The following is a 20,955-nucleotide window of genomic DNA, read 5'->3' on the forward strand; positions in this document are numbered from 1 at the left end:
AGCCTAAAAACCATGAGAGTTTTTTTAGATGTTGAAAGCCCATTCTACACAAACCAAATAAGATGACAGCCTAATTTAACAAGATACTAAGAAAGGACTTAACGTTTACAGAGATGTTTATGATGATAGTGTTTTATCATGTACAGCCTGTAACAGGGTCATCAGCTGAAGATGAAATCAGACAAAATTTAGACTATCAATAATTTTTTTTAGAGAGACCATAAATAACTATTAGATATTTCACTTAATCACATAATGAATCCTCTGTTATTTATTTGCGATGTTCTAGTTAATTTAGAAGTTATGGATTCATGCAAGAATCTCTATAAAAGCCTATGTCATGGGTTAAGTAAGAGTCCTTCCCTACATACTTCCAGGTCTTTACCTGCTCCAGAAAACTACTGTTAAGAGCCCTAAATCTTTGCTGGAGCTAGATTACATTTCATCATCTGCCAAAGAATGGATGGAAGACGCCTGGTTTGCAAGGAGGCTTATTACATACATGAGATGAGATCAGCTTGAGTAATAAACCACGTGGTGGCAAAATAATTTTTTTGTTGGGCAAGGAAAATTGACAGCTACGGAATTCAATCAAACAACAGTACACAATATTATCAAAATCACTACTTTGCAATTAAGTAAATGCAAGACATGAAAGGCAAAGGATGGAACATACTTTTTTTGCAGTTTGATACTACAGCAGTTTTGTGTCACAAAAAAAAAGTGTAGTAAATAACTTTCCAGAGAGAATGGATTACTTTTTAAGAGTGCACTACAGCTGTTTAAACACAAATATAATAAAATATTTATAACATTTTAATTTAGTTATTTTAAACCAAATCTTCATGAAAAAAATAATTCTTTCTAACAAAAGAGTATTCTCAGATTATTGCTGACCAAAATCACACTATATCAACACTTCTACCACCATTTACTCCAGCTTAAAGCACAGAAGAGGGTGGGGGAAAGACTAAATCACAGAAAAGACAGAAATATAGAAGAATTACTTAAAAAACCAACACCTTGGAGCCCTAAAGGCATCATGACAGAGAGAAGAAAAAGCAGGATTTAGAACTGTATCACTATTAAAATTAAACACCAAAAGAAAAACTGCTATAAGGCACGTGCAAATGATGAGCACCTGCAGTTCTTAGGTCATTAACTTTTCAGCATTATATTAAAAACTAAGGCTGGTAAAAAATTTTTTAAAAGTAATTTCAAATGGTATGTAGGCAGATGTTGCCTCTAAAAATATTTATATATTACTAAGTTTGTCAAATTGTAAGCTATTTTCTATTAAACTAAATATTTCTATTGAGAAAACACATCTTGAAATTATGAAAAAAATACATTGGAATATAGTGACCATAAATGCTAACACATTGACTGCGACCAATCCATCTAAGAACTTTTATTCAAACTCACTTTCTGAAGAGCTGTAACTCCTGTGAGACAGAGCACATACAATGAATATGGCAAAGGGTATAGCTGGGACAAGTCATGAGTTAGAATGATGGTCTTCCAGAAATGAGTGTGCACATGATATACTGAAAAAACATTCAAAGATTCTTCTGTCCTTTGATATTGTACACAAAAGTTTTTCTAATAAAATAACAGAAGCTTCAATTCTGCAGGGACAGCCATTCAATACTTTTTCCATGTACAGAGCTATTATTTCATTAGGAGTACATATAAGAATCACATTACCTATAATATTGAAAGGTAGAACAGGGGAGAACTACTTACCTATGCACAGGAAAGAATGAAACACAAAGAGACTAGAATGAACATATTTATGTTATTTCCTTAAAATCCTTAGTTACAAAAATCTTCAATAGCTGTGATGTTTTCATATTCATAGCATTCCTCCAAACTTCTGTTATAAACTGATTTTTTGTTAATTATCAGCTGATGTTTATCTCCATTCTTTTACTGTTTTTTGTACAAGAGAAGCCTTCAAGATGGAAATATACTTACACAGATTCAGTATCTTTTTCTTTTTTCATTATTCCTGATAAACCAAAAGGCTTCCTCTTCCGTGGTTTTATCCCTATGGAACAAACACTTTTCATTTAAAGATCAAAGAGATAAGCGTGTATTTAGTGATGTCAAACACAGGTACATACCAATGCCAATACATCCCCCCTAAATGCCACCACAAGTGATATAAAAATCTAACAGTGGAGATAGGTATGGAACCAAACTAAGGGAACAATATTCCAATTTGTTAAGTAACATACCAATCAAAAAATTAAATTAAAATATGATTCAACACATTAATAACATATGTCCTTTATAAAACTGCTTGGCATTGTACATCCAACTCTCCACATTGGGTATGCAGACTGTCACTTCTTTTTTATAGAAAATAGGTGTAGTGCCAGTTTTGAGAAAGGGAACTCTGCTCACAGAAACTCAGCAGGAGCTATTGCTCCAGCTGATCCTGAATAGCCAATGCCCTTAGATCAGAAACTGAACCCAGCCTCTTGCAGCTACTGCAGTTCAACGCCCTGTTGCTATTTCCCTGCATGTTCCCAGTTGCTGCAAGCCCCTGTCTTTCCTAAGAAGTAGGATCTTGGTCCTGTAAAAAAAGAGAATGCCTCTTGGCCTTCCAGCTGGTGCAGAGTTCATGATTGCCCAGTGCTATAGTCAGCTCTAAGGCTGGCTCTCACTGAATCTGGAACCATGCCTCCCCTCTGTCGTTTCTTCCCCATTTTTAGCACTGGATACATATAGCTACAGTACAGAAAAAAGTTTGCTTTCATACCCATTTAATGTACTGAAATGAAAATACATTTAAATATTCAGTCAGACTTGCTGCCATGTCTGCTTCTCCCTCCAATTTTTGCTGAAGCAAAGCAGACTGCCAAACAAAATGACTAAGTGCAAACATCTGATCCAAGTAGTCTACAATTTGTTTTGATGTATGATACTACTGACAGCATGCTTTTGAGCAAAATGGTGGAAATAATTTGGTTTCCAAAATTTAACAATGGAGAATTCAAGTACTTCTTTTAAAAAAATCATTATACTCTCCTTTAGAGAAATAGATTACATAGCACATAAGGATCCTGTCTACTCGTAGATACTTTCAGGGTTAAATAACTCAAAACTTCTCAAATCAGATAGCTGTAAACTCCGCCATATCTGGTATTTTAATAGAGACAGAATTTGCTAGGAAGTTATTTTAAAATGCTAGTCTGGGCTTTATTTTCTTTCTGTGCCTTATGCAGCCCAAACCAATGACAAATGGAGTTATCAGAGAAGTTTCTGAACATGGATTCTCTCTGCTTCAGTCAAAAAAGATTTTAAGTCTCAGCTGCAAACTTGGCAACTTAGAAGTTGTGGGCTGCTACAGCTACACTGTCAACTTCTTTGTCCCAAAAGTAAATACATAGCTTATGCAAATAAGGCAGTTCTTAACCACTTAAAACAATCCCCTAAGCAAAATAAGCTACACCAACAAAGAAAGGCTTTGCAACCATAACACTATATTAGACTTGGTATAACTAACATGGTAAACAATGAAATAGCTTGAGCCATGTTTTAACACTTGTAAATTAAGTTACAACACAGTTGCAAGTGAACCAAATCCAAACCTCTGCAAAGAGAGGGCCTTAGCCAAAGTATATTTATAAGAAACATTCAAATTCTCTGGCCTTTGTGCATTAGGCTTATAAAGTATCATAGGTCTCATTTTCACTGAAGTTTGTTTCTCAAAAGGAAAACTGCTCCCTATTCTACTGGAGTACTTCAAAGTTATACATATTCACACAATAAATACCCTTCACTCCACAGTTTCAGGTCCTTATCCACAGCATTCTTACGTAAATAACTATGCTACAACAACTCACCTTCAGCTGCACTGGATGTGTTACATTCTTCAAATTCAATAGGGCCTTAAAGAAATGTCAATGAAGATAAACATTAGGTCAAATTTAATCTAAGATATTTTAACAACTATTAATATTTCCTGATTATACTAGATAATTTAATCATAAATTTAGGTCGTAATTGAAAAACACAATTACCCTGCCAATGGTCAAACAGATTGCAAAATCATATGCATACCATAAATCATTAAATATTTTCACTCTTTCATACTGAAAAACACTAGTGCACACTGTCTAAATACAATTCAATTGCCTATGTTAGTACAACCACATAAAACATCTCTAACTGGTGTCCTCATTCAAAATTGCCCCTACAATATAGTATCAACGTGAAGTTTTCACTTTATCTTCTTTTAATGAACAAGAGGTATAGAAAGAAAAACTGAAAAGGAAAAAAGCACTGCTATAGCCCTAATTTTGAGAGTCATACTTTTGCCAAGTCTTTATTGTTAGCTCTTCTGTTTCTTCTTCATAGCCAATTATCTAGACAGTTAAAAGTGGCATGCAGAATCTCAAACACAGCAATAAAGAAGACAAAAAACATAAAAAAAGTAATTGATACACAGGACAAAAAAGCACAGAACACTAGTTAAGTGCTGTATCTAAATAAATTCATTATTATGGCCTTCCATTACAGTTGGCACAAAGAAACAGTCAACTGTCATTGCAAAGTGAAGTCCTAACCCTTATTCCTACAACCTAGCCAGCTACAGAATTTATTTAACGCCACTATGAGCCCTTTTAGGGAGCAAATGTGCAGAAAAGACAGTGATTTTCCATAGGACGTTGTTCAGGGGATGGCAGAATCACACCCGCAGTTGTGCAAGTGCAAGCAGAACACAGAGCACACGCAGGCAGGCACCATTACTTTCAGCCCATTCTAAGAAGGAGCCCTTTGGCCCTCCTTTGAAACGCTAGCTTGCAACTGTATCCACAGAAGAAAAAACAAAGTTTACCATGCTAGCACTGAGACACACGGGTTATTATTTACCTTTCTGTAATAATTTTGACGGAGTGCACACAAGTTTATACATAAGCACATTACAGATAAAATAGAGGGGGAAAAAAAAGTTCCTGATTCCATACTCAAAGGCAACCAAAATCCCACCCCACACACACTTACGCAACTACTTCAAGTGAGAGTTTAAAATCTTGAAAATGTCAATTAAAACCAACTGGAAGTAAAGCCATTGTGGGAACCTCAAATACAGAAACTACTTTCACTCCTGCCCCAAAACACACCTGCTAGTAAATGCTCCAATTTACTTGTATTTATTATGAAGTTATGATTATTCCTGACCATCCACCATAAAACCAAGAGCTGTGCAATTTTCAGGGTGTTTTCACATAAAAGAAAAGGTGTACTTGAAAGCATTTCCCAGGATTTTCACTTGTACTATTTTCAAAATGAGTATGTCATACTCTTAGTCTTAAAATAAATAGCTGACATAAATAGATCTCAGATACAAGAAACATGAAGACTACAAGCTTCAGTTTGATTTCAAATAATACACTATAGCAAATTATTGTGCTGCAATTAGAGATGCCACAATGAAAGTAAAAAATAATTTAGCTGTGAATTAGCATTGTAAATTACACAACTGGGATTAATTTGTATTTGATTCATGCAGCTAAGTTCCTCAAATGGTTCTATTTGCACTGTAACCCCCAGTATGTATTTAACTCCTGCAGTGCAAAATTGTGTTCAACACGGTATAAAAGCTACATTTTGATAGCATTTCTCAAAACTGCAAATGAAAAAAATTACGCTTATGTCAACCAAAGAGAAAGACAATTGAGAAGCTGACAATGTAACTCAATCCTCACCAATGTTAAGCAAATTGAATGATTTTAGACATGTTAGATAAAATATACCAGGCATTTTCTTTGAAATTTTGCAACCTTCTAATGCTTTTTTTTTTTTTAAAAAAAAGGTGTGCTCAAAGTAATGACTTGTATTGATTGTAATTCAGACTGAGTCTTCGAAATTTTCCCTGCCAGTAGAAAAAGATCCGAGCGCTTGTAAAACTAGCAGCAGGATGAGAACCTGGGACTAGAACTCATCAATAACACATTTATCATGATGCAATTGTTTGTCCTCCAGATGAAGCTCTTGAGAGCAGAATATCAAAAGACCAATCTCAAATGGCAGTCTTAACTGCCCTTCAAATTGCAGTTATTAAATAATTTCAAACACAAGTCTACTTATTCAATATAAAAAGATGAAATACAAATTCCTAACAGCTCTCTCATTCGATTAAATATGTAAATACATGGGCATTTTAAGGGGTTTTGCAGTCCCTTCTCCTTTGCTCTCCACTCACAGTAAACCAAAGTCAGAGTGTTCCACAAATCAGCACATCTGGGTATCTCACAAAATAAAAACTAGCAAAGAAATCCAGAAAAAAAGGTTTAGAGAACTGTAAATGGCTACATCCCCACACTAGTTTCATCAACATTTTATTTTTGGAATTTAAACTCTATTGTTCAAAATATATTGAGCAAGAAATTAAGAAAAATACCATAAACCATAGAGCTGAAGGACAAATCCATTACTTCTTCAGCACTACACTTCACACAATACATTTTTCATCATTGCTAAGGATTCAACTACTTCTATTTCTTGCTTCTATACATATTCTCATTTGGCCGGGAAAAAAAAAACCAACAAAGCCAAACCAACCACAAACACTCATCCCCAAAACAAAAACAGAGTAAAAAACTGTAAACAACAGAGAATTAAACACATTTTTAAAGAAAAACAATACTCAAGCTTTTTCAGAATACCATCTTTTTCTTTACCCTTTATAGCTAAAGACTGATCTCCAGACTTTTAAGACTTTTACACGAATGATTAAAATAAATATTCAAGGCTCAAGTAAAACTCATTCTTATTTCAGAGCAGCATTTTTAACTTTCACTTCTAACACAAGCACAAAACAAAGATTTTCTTTAACAACACATCCAAGTTCCTGCATTTTGGACTTTACACTTGCATAACACTTGTCTTTGAAGGTGGTTTTTTTACAGCTTGATAACCTTTTTGTTCGAAGAGACAAACATTCATGCTTAGTACAGAAATGCACAAATATGAAGATCAGATTAGCATTTTCACTTAGGTTTAACGAAAGCTGGTTTACCCCCCACAATCTCACTTCACTCTTACAACAATGTATTCTTTTCTCATAGGGAAGACTATAAAATGCAATCTCTGAAAAAATCTCTGAAAAAATCCTGAAGAATTGTCTGAGATAGGAATGAGATGGAAGCTATGCAAAAAAAATTCAGTAAGCAGGTCCCATCTTTCACTAAGATCTATGAAGTTAACCTGGAAATTCTAAATACATTTTCTGCTTAATGATATCTATTAGCTTATTTTATGCTTCATCAAAATGGGCAGAGTTACCATAGGAGTCCTTTGTCCCAACATGTGCTCCTTCCTTCCTCTGCATTTACTAGCTGCTTTACTGCAGGAAAGATAAACAACCACCAAGAAAACAGCATTTTTTGACAACAAAATGTGTGAATTCGTTACAATTTGAAGCATCTTTTGAGCCTAACTTACTTTTCCTACTTAAATTTCTATAGGGCCCTTCATCCTTTGGAATCTCAGAACTTCAAGGTGCCAGTGACTGTCCCTAATGAACCACAAACATTAAAAAATTAAGTTCAGCATTTTCCTCCAATGCCCAAAGATGTTTGCTGGTTTAGTAAAATTTGTATTTAACCCATCCTCACCAATATAAGACATGTTGCATTATTTGCTTGCAGCAAAGACAAATGCAAACATTTTGCCCCAGTGAGCAGAGTACAGTGAAATTTGTAGCAGTTTTTAATTTTCTTAGCGTTGTGTTCTGTAACTTCAGATCTCCCAACAGTTCTGCTTCTTATATGCCTGCTGTAAAGAGTACCATGTTTTGCCTGGGGAGTAGTATTTTTAAACCAAAATAACATTAGACTTTTTCTGCGGCACTCTACCCAGTTTAGAAAACAGGGTAGCTGTGATGAGATTTTGGTAGCTCAGCTGCGGGCAGATGTCTTTGTGCCCAAAGAGGTAATAATACTGTAGCCCAGCCAGAAGTGTGTGCTGTGACCACATCGCCTCCTGCTAAAACCAGCTGTGGTCTCCTACCCAGCCAAAAGGTCTTAGGCACACATATTGCTATGGAAACATAGCATCAATAAGGAATGTGGATGCTTTCTTAAGAAGTTGCTCTGCATTGTCCACTGTACTTGTGCATACAGAAACAAAAGCATCTGCACTATCACTGCAAAAAAACCCTCAAAAACCTTTCTTCTCTGCACCACTGTAACATCTATCTTTCTGACTCCTGGTTCCTTAATCATTAGATATAGTCAAAAACTCCGAGTAGGTTGGCTAGTCAGCTGTAATATACAGATACAAGTCAAAGCATGCAAACTCATGTGTTGGTATCACAGTAACTTTTGTAACAGCTACATGAAGATTTTAAGGTGGATGCACTACCTCTTCTCTAAGAGGCAGAAAAGTTTTCTGAAGAGACTTGTGCCCAATGACTGAAGTACACAAAAAGGCTTAACACAAACAAGGATTCAGCTCAAAACCTGGAAGATTATAATGGTCAAAATTTCTGAAGGAAGTACACAGATTCATTGTCCGTTGTAACATTCAAAGAAAGAAAAGCAATGTTTCACATTTAAGAAGTATTGCTGATGCTAGGGACTGAAGACATTCCCTGTAGCAGTCTCTAGAGTCCCTGTCACGTGGTAGGCCAAAGCACCGAAAAGGACCATCTAGGTGTTGAAGTGATGATGATAGTGATGATGATAATGATGATAATAATGATATTCTGAAGTACTACAGTCAAAACATTGAGATTTCCTTTGGGTTTTTTTCTCATAACAGACAAGCCAACAATGTGAATTAAGAAGGAATCCTATTCCTAAACATTCACACGAAGACAAAAGAAAAGAAAATACTAGAACTAAAGCACCACTGTAAAAATCGTTTTAAGATTTAAAACATAAAAACCATTTTAAGACACTTACTGGAGTAAGTAAAAAGTTACAGCTGACCTCTAGTCCAACCCTTGCAAAAGTCCCTGAATTAAAGTTCTACTGGGTTAAGCATGGGTAGTTTCAGGCTCAAGAGACTTTTTTTAGTCTGTTTTGCCTGTTACATTGATACATAGAATGGTAACTATGGCTTAAGCATCTCAAATACCTGTGCACAGACTTGAAAGTATTTGTTACTGTACACACACAGAACAGAAAAAAAAATACAGTGCATAAATGAAGGTTAGCTTTTATAACAGAAAGAGATATGAGTATCTGGTGGGATTTCAGTCACTTAAGGATGCATACCTAGCTAACAGTACGCTAATGAGAATCTTATATTCTAGAAAGGGAGCAGTTGTCAAAAATCAGTAAGCTCCTCTAATTGCATGTAAACATTCCCACCAAGCATCACCCTAAAGCATTTTCCAAGGCAAGCTGCTGCAGCTCACAGCATTCTACCAGCCAGGACAGATATGGACATGAAGAAAAGGCAAATGGATGACGGTTCTGCAGACACATGGAAACAGACAGCTGCGATTTGACAAGAGGCTGAAGCAAATAAATCAGGACTAGGTCAGTTAGGCTCCTGGAAATGAGAAAGCTTTGGTTTGCTAGAACAGAAAAGGCAAAAGGTAATTTGAATAAATGGGGTTTTAAGAATTTTAATTAGTCTAATAACTTACAATAAGTGACACTGGCATAAATTAAGCACCAGTGAGTCTGCAGCTTGGCATGCATCTCCTAGACTGTTCAGAAAATATATGTACTGCTCTTCTTCTTAGAAGGGGCATATAAGTTTGTCAACTTTCATGACCCTAAGAGGCAAAGCGGATGGCTAGTAATAAGGAGATACTGATCTTGTTCAAAGATGAATGAAGAAAATGTAATTGCGCTGTAAATTATGGTACAGTATCTACTACATATTTAGCCCACACTTATGGGAACAGCATTTTCAGAGTATACATAAGGCAACTACAGAAAAGAGTTTATAAATAACAACCTTACACCTGCTACTTAATTAATCTACAAAGTGACACTAATTATCTTGAAGACAGTCAAGTTTGTTGTCAACTGCCCTGAAAAGAGTTACAAAACCTGTCTTCACAAAACCCTAGAGATAGGTTTTCTAAGCTATTTGTATACCTCTTAGACAAAACCTCTGTGAGGGAGACATTGGGAGAATGTTTTCCTAAGGTCAAAACAATAAAATAATTTGTACTTTCCTCAACAGAGAGGGAAAAAAAAGTTTTACTGTTTGGATTCTTAAACAAACAAGGCAAATACAAAAGCCGACTACTATTACTGGGAAGGAAAACATAACGTTATGTCATACCCTGAAAAAGAGCCCCCAGTAAGTATATCAATGAACTGGAAAATCCTGCAGAGCTAAAAAGGTAAACAAATCAAGAAGTCAACAAATCAACTAAAAACTCCTTTACATTTGCATCTGCTTTTGGAAACTATGTCCCTTCTAGTTTAAGGGGGGTATGCATGACAGAAAAAACATTATGCCAACCAAGCATATATTTTTATTAACTACATTTGATTTTCAATAACTGGAAACATTCAAACACTCAAAAAAAAATCTGCCCTTCCCCCCATCCTGAGGAATCAGTTTACACACACATGCACACATATAAACATTAACATATCTGTTTCAAGCAAAAGCTTTTAAAAGAACTCTAAACCTGTACTTGTAGTTACAAATACAATAACAAACCATATTCTTGTTTTTGATAAAAACAAAAGTTTTTCTCTTTGACTGTAAATCATGCATGAAAGGAGGACTTTTTTTTTAAACTGCATATGCTTCACATGCTGCTTCAAATGGCAAAGCTTTGCGTGCCTGGCTCAGTGCCAGTTGACAGCTCAGCTGGATATCAATGCACATTCTGACCCCCCTTGCAGCGTGTCACTTCTGAATTGTTTCCGCAGTAGAAAGTTTATTCAACCTCTCTCTCAAATTCAGTGGACCGACCATCATTCTGCTATTTAATCATAGCAGAACAGGTTATTTTTCTGACAGCACTAAAGCCAGACAGCAATTCCTAATGAACAGCTTGATACAAGTGGAATTTCGACTGTTTTAGCCTCAATTAATTCTGCTGTCAAAACAAATGACTGCTTTTAGTGTTTAGATGTTAAGCTGCATCACAAAGGTCAATTTTGTATGTACACAAACATATAAGCAATCTTTTTCTTGCTATCATCTGATCCTGTGACATGTTTATAAAAAAATTTCAAGCTTTCAAATTTAGAAGCCGGGAAGCCAAAATATATTTTCTCAACATTACTGTTTCTAACACTAAATTCTTGTTATTGCCTGTCCAAAAAAGAGAAGTGATTTTATGAAAAGATAAGGAGAAATTTTTTTTTCCCCAGAAAAGGACTGCTTACTCTAGATTTAAAAAAAAGAAGAAACAAAACCAAATTCAAGCATATCTTATTTGTAGGAATGCAGACTAAAGATGAATGGCTGTTAATCATAACATATTTATGATAAATGCATCATGCTAGTACCAGACTGCCGCAAGCAAACATTAGTTTCTGTACTCAGTCAACTCTACTTTGCCAAAAAGAGGCTAAGGTACGGAAAATATAACTGGCCTGTTAACAGGCCAATCTGAGGGAAAATATTGAAATAATAATAAAAAAAAGGATGCTAAAACCGCATCCTTTAATCTCACTCTTTAAATACACAGTTCCACCACAACAATCACTGAATTTCTGACTACTCTTTGTTACATTCTCAGGAATACATATCAGCCTAGCTGATATACAGTCTCTAGAGATACACGTTGGAAAAAGAAAATTATAGCATGGTGCTAGTACTCCTTTTGGAGAAGAAAAGATAGAAGTGATAGTGGCAGCATAACTAACTACAACTATCAGTAGCAACATATGTAGCACTTCCAAGGAAAGTTTAAACACTTCCAAGGAATTAACATGCAGGGAGAGCATCTACTAAACAAGCAATCAATTCTAACCCTGATACTGTTACTAGGCTTCCAGCCCTGCACTCAGTTCAGCCGATCAAAGGAAACATTATTCATCTCAGGCTTTTCAGGTACTGTCAGTCCAAGCTCCGTGAACACAGCAATCAGACTAGTCCCAAGTGGCAGTATTCCCATGTGGTTTACGGAGCAAAAACAAAGCAGAAAAGGATCATAATCTGAGTAGCTTTAAAATAATTATTATCAATTAAGATGTTCAGCAGCAGCAAGGAGATAGAAGATTTTTTTTCTCTGAATTAAAAACGTGTCAAATATCTTCAATTTACAAAGAAAATATTTTTTATTGCTCAGATAACACAAGAATTTTCAAGAAGAGTCATTAAACATGTACACAAGGCAACGTTTCAAGTTAAAGAACAGCTAGCCTGCAATACCTGAATATGACAACAAACATCGGAAGTTTCAGCTGAGATTTATGAAAGCAGGAGATCTATGAGCAGCAAAATCAATGTGAGCTAAGATGCCAGTCTGCAGAACGCCACGCTCCCCAAGTCCCGTCCTCCTCACCACTCCCATCCCCTTTTCTCATCCTTTTCTACTCTTCTCCTGGTTTATACTTTAGCTTCACCCCATATTTCTTTTCTGGCTGCAAAAACAATAGGACATGAGACATGGCTGGTATTGAATTATCCGTAGGCTTAAGTGGCTGGCCAACATGCACACTTAGATAAAAACGCACGCTAACCTGCCTGCTGGCTCTCCAAATTAGTAACTTACATCATTACAACTGCCTTTTCCTTACAGGGTATGACTAGGTTGGGTCATTCTTCTCTGACTCCTCATTTTTATAAAGTCTTTGAAACCTCTACTTTTCTGTCAACTTGGGTTGAAAGTAGAAAAGTCTTGTGAAAGCTATATGGGAGTGTGGGGAAAAAAAGCAGCAGAACTGCATAAGCCTAGTCTATAAATATAAATAATTGTAACAGATGACTCTGCTGATTCCAAGGTGCATGATAGAAATGCACAGACACATTCAAACAGTTTTCTTCTTAAAGAAGAGTCAGCTAAGATTTTGGAACACTAGGCACTCTAAATTTGTTAAATTATAGCCCTCACCTTTAAAGACTGCTTCAAAGAATCATGTCTTTGTAACAGTCACACATTGTCCCTGTAGACTAAGAGGGGTACTGTTTCTTACTGAAGTTCTGAACTTAAACCCATGAAATTGTCAGAGGTTAAGATGTTTAATGGGACCCATTTCCTAAACAGAAAAGAAAAAGATAATGCATTTTATATTATCCAGAATTTTTCAGACAGAAAAATCTTTTTTCAGTTAGACAAAATCCTCTCCATGGTAATGTGTTCCTGCTTTGTAGAGCTTTGAAGGTCTTTTCCTATTTACTTATACAGAAGATTAATTTTATGGGGAAAGGAAGTGCTTATATGTGCTTAACCACCTCTGCACCCCAACTGCAAAATGGAAAGTATTAATCAGTGTATGACATGCACTGTATTACATGCGCCGTAAATAAGCAAAGAAAGTCAATGTGAAATTCTTCCTGGTGGGCTTTTTCTGCAGTTTATGGTATGAGATACTTCTCTCTGGGGGGAGAAAGTTGAAACCAGAGCAATAACATTGAGAGACATGTTATTAAGCATTACCTCACACTCTCCCTTCCCCATATTTATGCCCAAAGAGCTACCTGGAGCCCAAGACACTACAGGTTTGAGCCTGAAATACGTCTGAGCATTTGAAGACACAAAATATGCACACTATTATCCAGTATTATCCATAATAGAATCCAAGTAGGTGGTTGTGAAGAGGACAAATGCATGTGAGAAGACCCCGATATTCCACCCCTCTCTGTTCTTCCTGAACTGGGCTATCAAATATGATACAGAACTACACAATCCTCTGACGGACTGTATCAGCTATGGCAGTAAAAGAGAGAGAGGCACTATCTGAAACTAAATTCTCAAGGCTTAGGGAAGCCACCCTCATTGGGAAAAACTTCTTTGTTACATCTAGTCTGAATCCCTTGTAGTTTAAAACCGCTACCCCTTGTCTTATCACAACAGGCCCTGCTAAAAGGTCTGTCCCCATCTTTCCTGTAAGTCTCCTTTAAGCACTGGAAGGCTGCAATAAGGTCTCCCCAGAGCCTTCTCTTCTCCAAGCTGAACCACCCCAACTCCCTCAGCCTGTCCTCACAGGAGAGGTGTTCCATCCCTCTGATCATTTTTGTGGCCCTTCTCTGGACCCACTCCAACAAATGTCATGCAGAGCTGTTCAAAAGTTAGTATTAACCATTTTCAGTGTTTACTTCCATGTACTTTGATGCTTGCTGTTCAGTGTCCTAGAAAAGCATTTTTATAAATGCCATAAACTATTATGTTATCAAACAAACCCATGTTAAAAATAAATGCCACACCCAGCACTGTTTCAAGTCTTTCTCTCAAAGCGGAGTTCATTATGCAAGCACATAAAAAGCTAGTAGCTTTAATCAAAGCAAGCTTCAATACTCCGTGGCCCTTGTTTTGCCTCTCAATCTCTGGGAAAGGACTAACTTGTTTCTAAAATTTCCTAGGAGTAATACAGTTATTCTTAACCCTTTTTTTTCTGCTTTATCCTGTTCATCATGTACATTTCTTCATTAGATAGAGAAGACGTAGTTTAACACAACACACTAACTAACAACAGTATTAACATGGAGTGAGCACAACGGTGCATTTACAGCATTTGCACTAGCTATTTGCACCAGTTTCCCAGCTGTGGTGCAGCTCACTTTAATGCTCTTGCATTCACTTGGGAAAACACACGTAAGCAGTATGCTCCAAAGGCATTTAGGACTGAACTACCCACATAAGCAGTTGGAGAAGACTTGACAGCACGTCATAAATTCACACCAAACTTTGCACTAGCCGCCCCCTGCCCTCAGCAGACAGCCACATATTCTAATCAAATAATCTATGACTAACTGAGTTCACTGAATCTAAAATCAGTTGAATTAAAGCCTAGGTAAAATTTGTTTTTTGAATGTTTACTGATTTGAAGCTTCAATGCTTTATGATTCTGGTAACAGGCAATGCTGGCAGCGTTAATGAACTTGTAAGGAATCCAGATTGAACTGCCTTCCTTGCCATCCAAATAGTAAACATTATGGTTTAGCGACAGTTTTGCAGCCTGTGAAAAGTCCACATTGCTTTCAGCAGGAATGCCATACCTCAGTAAACCACTATATTTTAAGATTCCAAAATACAGTATGTGTTACCTCTCCAGAAACAGAGCTCCCAAACGTGTTCCCTCACAATAGACAAGGATCACCAGCAACATTGACAAAGACGCCAGGGTGTTTTTTTCTGATACGTGCTACCTTGTGAGGCAGTGGAGATCCTGACATTATAGCTGTCCTAAGTCACCGATAAATTTCTCAACTCCAGACTACTTGATAGCCTTCCCAGAAAGAATTTCAAAATTATTAAAAAAAATAATGCTGAATTAATGTCTCCGTTTGACATCCATGACCTTAAACTTTCCTGTCACTGGAATTACCAGGTGCCTTGAGACAACTTGGTCCTGCATGGGCAAATAGAGCAAAACAGCTTTCAGCAGCTCCAAAAAGCAACAGACCAAACATTTTGGGGTTTTTTTTGTTTTTTTTTTTAACCAGCACCACTGATCAACTACTGACCAAACTTGTCAGCTTCTGGGTTTGGTGGAGGGAGGAAACAGAGTAGGAATTTTACAACTGTCCTTTTCTGAACCTCATTATCTGTGAGAGCACCATTTGATTAAAAGGGCTTACACTATTATTCCTAATATCAAAAAAGGACAAGGGGAGAAAAATCAAATGCTTTACTATATGTGCAAGAGAAAGTGACGGCTCATCAATGTTGGATAAACAACATTGTAAAGTATTGCTGTTACCACTTAATCCACAGATTGCAAGCACTAATTTTACCAGTTTTAAAAAAATGCAAGCTACTTCTAGCCCCTCCATAAAATTCAGGGTTATGGGATGGATAATGAAAGGAGGCAAGAAGTACTTTTATGGGCTTGTGTTTTCCACAGCCCAAATTCTAGAAGCCTTTACTAGTACGCTTAGAAGACAACTTGCGCGTGACTATTCTTCTTTGCTAGATCTTCTCTGCCTACCTCTGTTTGCTGCAGTCGCAAATCATGTTTTGGCTTATTCAGATTGTGAAAGATGGATCAAGCTAGCACAAAACCAATGAACTTTTTAAAATTATAGTTAAAAGATGACCCAGCACCCCTCTTCACACAGCGTATGTAATAATTGCCATCTGCTTTACTGGAGGGCTAAAGAGACAGCAAAGATTATGCCTTTCCATTCTTGTATGTATCACGGTAAAAATGATGATTTCCTCTTACTACATTGTCAAGAAAATGCAAAAATAAGAGGAACAACTTAATAATTTGCCAACAGCTACTAACAATGACACCAGAACAAATTATTGAAAAGAAATAGTCTAGATTGGCTTTTGTTCCGGTTTGTTGGGTTTTTTTTTTTTTTTTTGACAGTGCAGTACAGCTGAGTCTTTGCATTTGGCCTTCAAGGTACCTTCTGAGTCAACTGTGTAGTGGGCAAAAATTAATACAGGGTCAAACACACAGGTTGCTCTCCACATGTGAGTAGAGGGCATAGTAATTCAGCAGCTAAAAATTAAAAATCAGTCATAATCAACTACAGCTGTATAGGCATTCACTAACCTCTTCAAACACACTAGATTTTATTCTGCCAATTTCAGACATGAGATCTAAAAAGAACATGAGTTTGTACTTCCTAGCAGTTTCTATTTCATTCGGCATCCACTCTCTATACTGGACCAAACCATTTTTTTAATAGATTATTAGAAGCTAGAAATCATTGATATGTCATTAATTTGGAATATACAACATCTCCATTATCAATTTAATAAATACTTTGGGTGGAAGAAAAGTAGACATTTTCTGCCATGGAAAATGGAGGAACAGCCTGCCACAAACAGAAAACTGATTCATCAGAAGTGGCCAACAAGTTTGCATGAACACTGCAGGACTGTGTGACTGAAAAAAGCATCTTCCAGTCGATGGTATCAAACCTGCTATTAGACCCAACAGCAGCAACGTATCATAGAACCAATAGAATACTTTAGGTTGGAAGGGACCTTTAAAGGTCATCTAGTGCAAGCCCCCTGCAATGAGCAGGAACATCTTCAACTAGATCAGGTTGCTCAGAGCCCTGTCCAACCTGATCTGGAATGGTTCCAGGGATGGGGCATCTACCACTTCTCTGGGCAACCTGTGCCAGTATTTCACCACCCTCAGTGTGAAAGATTTGTTCCTTATGTCTAGTCTAAATCTGCCCTCTTTTAGTTTAAAACCATTACCCCTGGTCCTATCACAACAGGCCCTGCTAAAAAGTCTGTCCACATCTTTCTTATACTCCCCCTTTACGTACTGATAGGCTGCAATAAGGTCTCACCAGAGGCTTCTCTTCTCCAGGTTGAACAACCCCAACTCTCTCAGTGTGTCCTCACAGGAGAGGTGTTCCATCCCTTTGATCATTTTGGTGGCCCTCCTCTGGACCTGTCCCAACCCTTTCCTGTGCTGAGGGCTCCAGAGCTGGATGCAGGACTCCAGGTGGGGTCTCATGAGAGCGAAGTAGAGGGGCAGAGTCACCTCCCTTGACCTGCTGACCACACTGCTTTGGATGCAGCCCAGGATGTGGCTGACCTTCTGGACTGCCAAGTGCATATTGCTGGCTCATGTCCAGCTTTTCACCCACCAGTGCCCCCAAGTCCTTCTCAGCAGGGCTGCTCTCAATCCCTTCATCCCCCAGGGATTGATTCCGGGGGCTTCCCTGAGCCAGGTGCAGGACCCTGCACTTGGCCTTGTTGAACCTCATGAAGTTCACACGGGCCCATTCCTCTAGCTTGTCCAGGTCCCTCTGGATGTTAGAAACAATTCAGAGAACACATTAAATTCTGACCTGAAGCTCTACTGCTTATTGCAGGTCCTGCCAGCATTCTTTCTGTTTTTCAATGCTTTACAATAAGTGATGTTTTCTTCATTTAAAATTAAAAGCCGCATAATGAATGCAAGTGGCTATTTTTTTTACCCTGAATGGATGTGCTAAAACAAATAATGAATACAAGTTCTTCAAATACTGTATTACTAAAAAATTGTAAACTAAACACCAAAGTAAAATAAAAAAAACCTAAAGTAAATACAGTAAGAAGTAGGTGATAAAGCTGACTAGGTAAGTTATTTAGGTAGCAGTTAAAAAAGAGCCATTGTAAAGAAGTCCATAAAGTTAAAAAAACTCACAATGCATTACTGCTTGAATGCAGTGTTATTTGTACTAGAAAAAGTATTAAACTCTAGAAGCCCCTGTGTATTATGACTTCAGGTGACAGAAATTAGCCACCAGAGGGAGCCCATATAACCTGGTACAGAGGACATGGCCATGTAAAGAGACATTTCATATATGTAGGTGAGAGTTTAAGAAAATAATTGCCTGTATCTAAAGTTTTCTAAACTTTACTGTAAATTGTTTATAGTCCACTCAATAAAACAACCCTCCTCCGTACTTAATTTCAGGTTTATTCTTATTTTACAGATATAAATAAAAGCAAGTAAATTGTGCTATGAAGAACTACAACTATAGCAAGAAGATACTGAAATAAACTAAAATACTTTGCTATGCATTATCTTTCTATTTTATTTTGTTCTCAAAATTCAGTATTTTGGAAAGCGGTCTACCACCTAATTTAGCGTACTAGCCCACTGTCCTGGTTTTGCCTGGAATCGAGTTAATTTTCCTCCTAATAGCTGGTATAGTATTGTGTTTTAGAGTTAGTATGAGAGTAATGATAACACACTGATGTTTTTGGTTGTTGCCAAGTAGCTGTAGTGCTTATACTCAGTCAATGATTTCTCAGCTCCCCGTGCTCTGCCAGCAGGGAGGTGGACAAGAAGCTGGGAGGGGGCACAGCCAGGACAGCTGACCCAGCCTGGCCAAAGGGATATTCCCCACCATGTAATCTCATGCTCAGTCAATAAACTGGAGTTGGCCGGGGGGCAGGAGCCACTGCTCGGGGACGGGCTGTCGATCACCAGGTGGTGAGCAATTGTTGCGTGGTGCATCACTTGGTTTTGAATATTCCTTTATCAGCATTATCATTACAATTGTTGTTGCTATTATTATTTCCTCTGTCTTTGGTGTCCTATTAAACCTTTTTTGTCTCAACCCATTAAGTTTTTTTCCTGACTCTCTCCCCTGTCCCACCTGGGGAAGAGGGGGTGAGCAAGCAGCTGTGTGGTGCTTAGTTTACAGCTGGGACTAAACCACAACAGTCTTTTTTGGCACCCAACATAGGGCATGAAGGGTTCAAGCTAATAACAGATCAATCAGAGCGTACTAAAGGATTTATATCTATCAACAGCTGTGGGTCACAATATTAATTTATTTGATTTGCATCATGCGCCTGTCTTTGCTGTACATGTTAAAGTTTGGTGTTGGCTTTTGCAGGCTGCTGTACTCTGCAATGATTAATCATGTCTTGCCTGGGAGATTTGGCTGTAGGACACTGACCTTGAGCTTCATGTGGCATCCAAGCTTTGTACTAAAGCCGTTACTGTATTTCAGGTACCATCTCATGGAGACAATTAGCAGTTACACTTCCTCCTCCGAGAGGTTTTTTACAGAGGAAATACAGAATGGCACCTTCACTGCCTTCTACCGTGATGTTTCTTCCCTCATTACAGTAACTTTTCAGTATCCTAACATCCCTGTGTAGGTAAAATACTTCTGTTGGCTCTTCTTAGGTTTTGTCTAAGGTTAGCCAGCAACTTAAAAATATCATCTAGAGGTCTGCCCTGAGGCTGGATAGATATGAGTGGCAGGATGTGTGGAATAGCATAGGCAAATGCCTAGGACAGCGGGCACCTCCAGTGTTTTGAAAGTTTACCTCTGAACAAATCCAGAATTCTGAAAAACTAGTAGAATATTTGGAAGTATGCAGTCGCCCTGGCAGTTCCAAGGAGACACAAATCACTACAATGTGGTGGCCTATGCCTACTGAGCCTATTCAACACTACTCAGTACCTTAAAGGGAAAAGAGGGTCTCTGGATATGACAACAACGCAACAGGCACTGCAGCTACTCCAACCCCAGCACAAATAATATGGAAGGGAAAGGGCCTACATAGTCCTGGGGAATTTTTAAGTATTTCTTTCAATTGGATTTAGGACTGGAATCTTAAGCAACAAGTGACATCCCTAAGACATTTTTTCCAGATTTGTTTTGTACACCAAGTCAGTATCATTTTTTACACTGAACATTTAGATTTTTCTGAGCTGTCTCCTCCTCTCCAAGCCTAATTAATAAATACATCACATGCAGAAAGACTTCCAACATTTGTTCCTGAGCTAAAATACCTTTTTATTAAGAAAAATTCTTAAATGGAGAAAAGTATTTTTTTAATCACAAAAAAGCAGTCCTTACCACATTGGATGTTTCCATTTAATTCTTAGAAGGCAGACACCTCACATTGCCTTCCAAATCTTTGTAAGTGTAAAAGGTGCATGTTTGTAAGCTAATAAAATGGATACAATAGAAGCAGTAACCATAATTAACATCACTAGCAGTCTGTGTATCTGGTCTTTGACACTTCACAGCTTCTTGTGAATTTGTATTCTTTTACTGATAAATATGCCTGTGCTTTCCCTCTGTACCGTGACTGCTTTACAAAGTTGATATCAATAAAATAATTTAACACTGTAAAAGAAAATTCAAGGTGCATACGTTTCCACACTAAACACACTACCTTTCCTTAGAACAGTATACAGAGCTGAAAAAAAGAAATTTCCTACAGCTTAACGTCCAGATGGAGGTCAGTGACAAGTGGTGTCCCTGAGGGATCTGTTTTGTGACCAGTACTCTTTAATATCTTCATCAGTGACATAGACAATGGGATCGAGTGCACCCTCAGAAAGTTTGCTAATGACACCAAACTGAGTGGTGCAGCTGACACGCCTGAGGGAGGACATGCCATCCAGAGGGACCTGG

At 37.5% G+C, this 20,955-nt stretch overlaps 1 protein-coding gene across 1 annotated transcript in view; it reads right to left on the reverse strand.

The window, feature by feature from the left end:
- FCHO2 (FCH and mu domain containing endocytic adaptor 2) overlaps window positions 1–20,955 on the reverse strand; it is a gene marked incomplete at its 3' end in the record, with an annotated part of 101,242 nt that overhangs the window by 47,708 nt on the left and 32,579 nt on the right. The window contains exons 9-10 of the mRNA XM_082013285.1: window positions 3,855–3,899; window positions 1,978–2,050 (exon numbers count right to left, since the gene is read on the reverse strand). Of these exons, the coding sequence (XP_081869411.1) occupies window positions 1,978–2,050; window positions 3,855–3,899 (118 nt within the window). The remainder of the gene's footprint in view (window positions 1–1,977; window positions 2,051–3,854; window positions 3,900–20,955) is intronic.

Source organism: Phaethon aethereus, assembly GCF_964289735.1.
Source record: "Phaethon aethereus genome assembly, chromosome: Z".
Lineage (NCBI taxonomy): Eukaryota > Metazoa > Chordata > Aves > Phaethontiformes > Phaethontidae > Phaethon > Phaethon aethereus.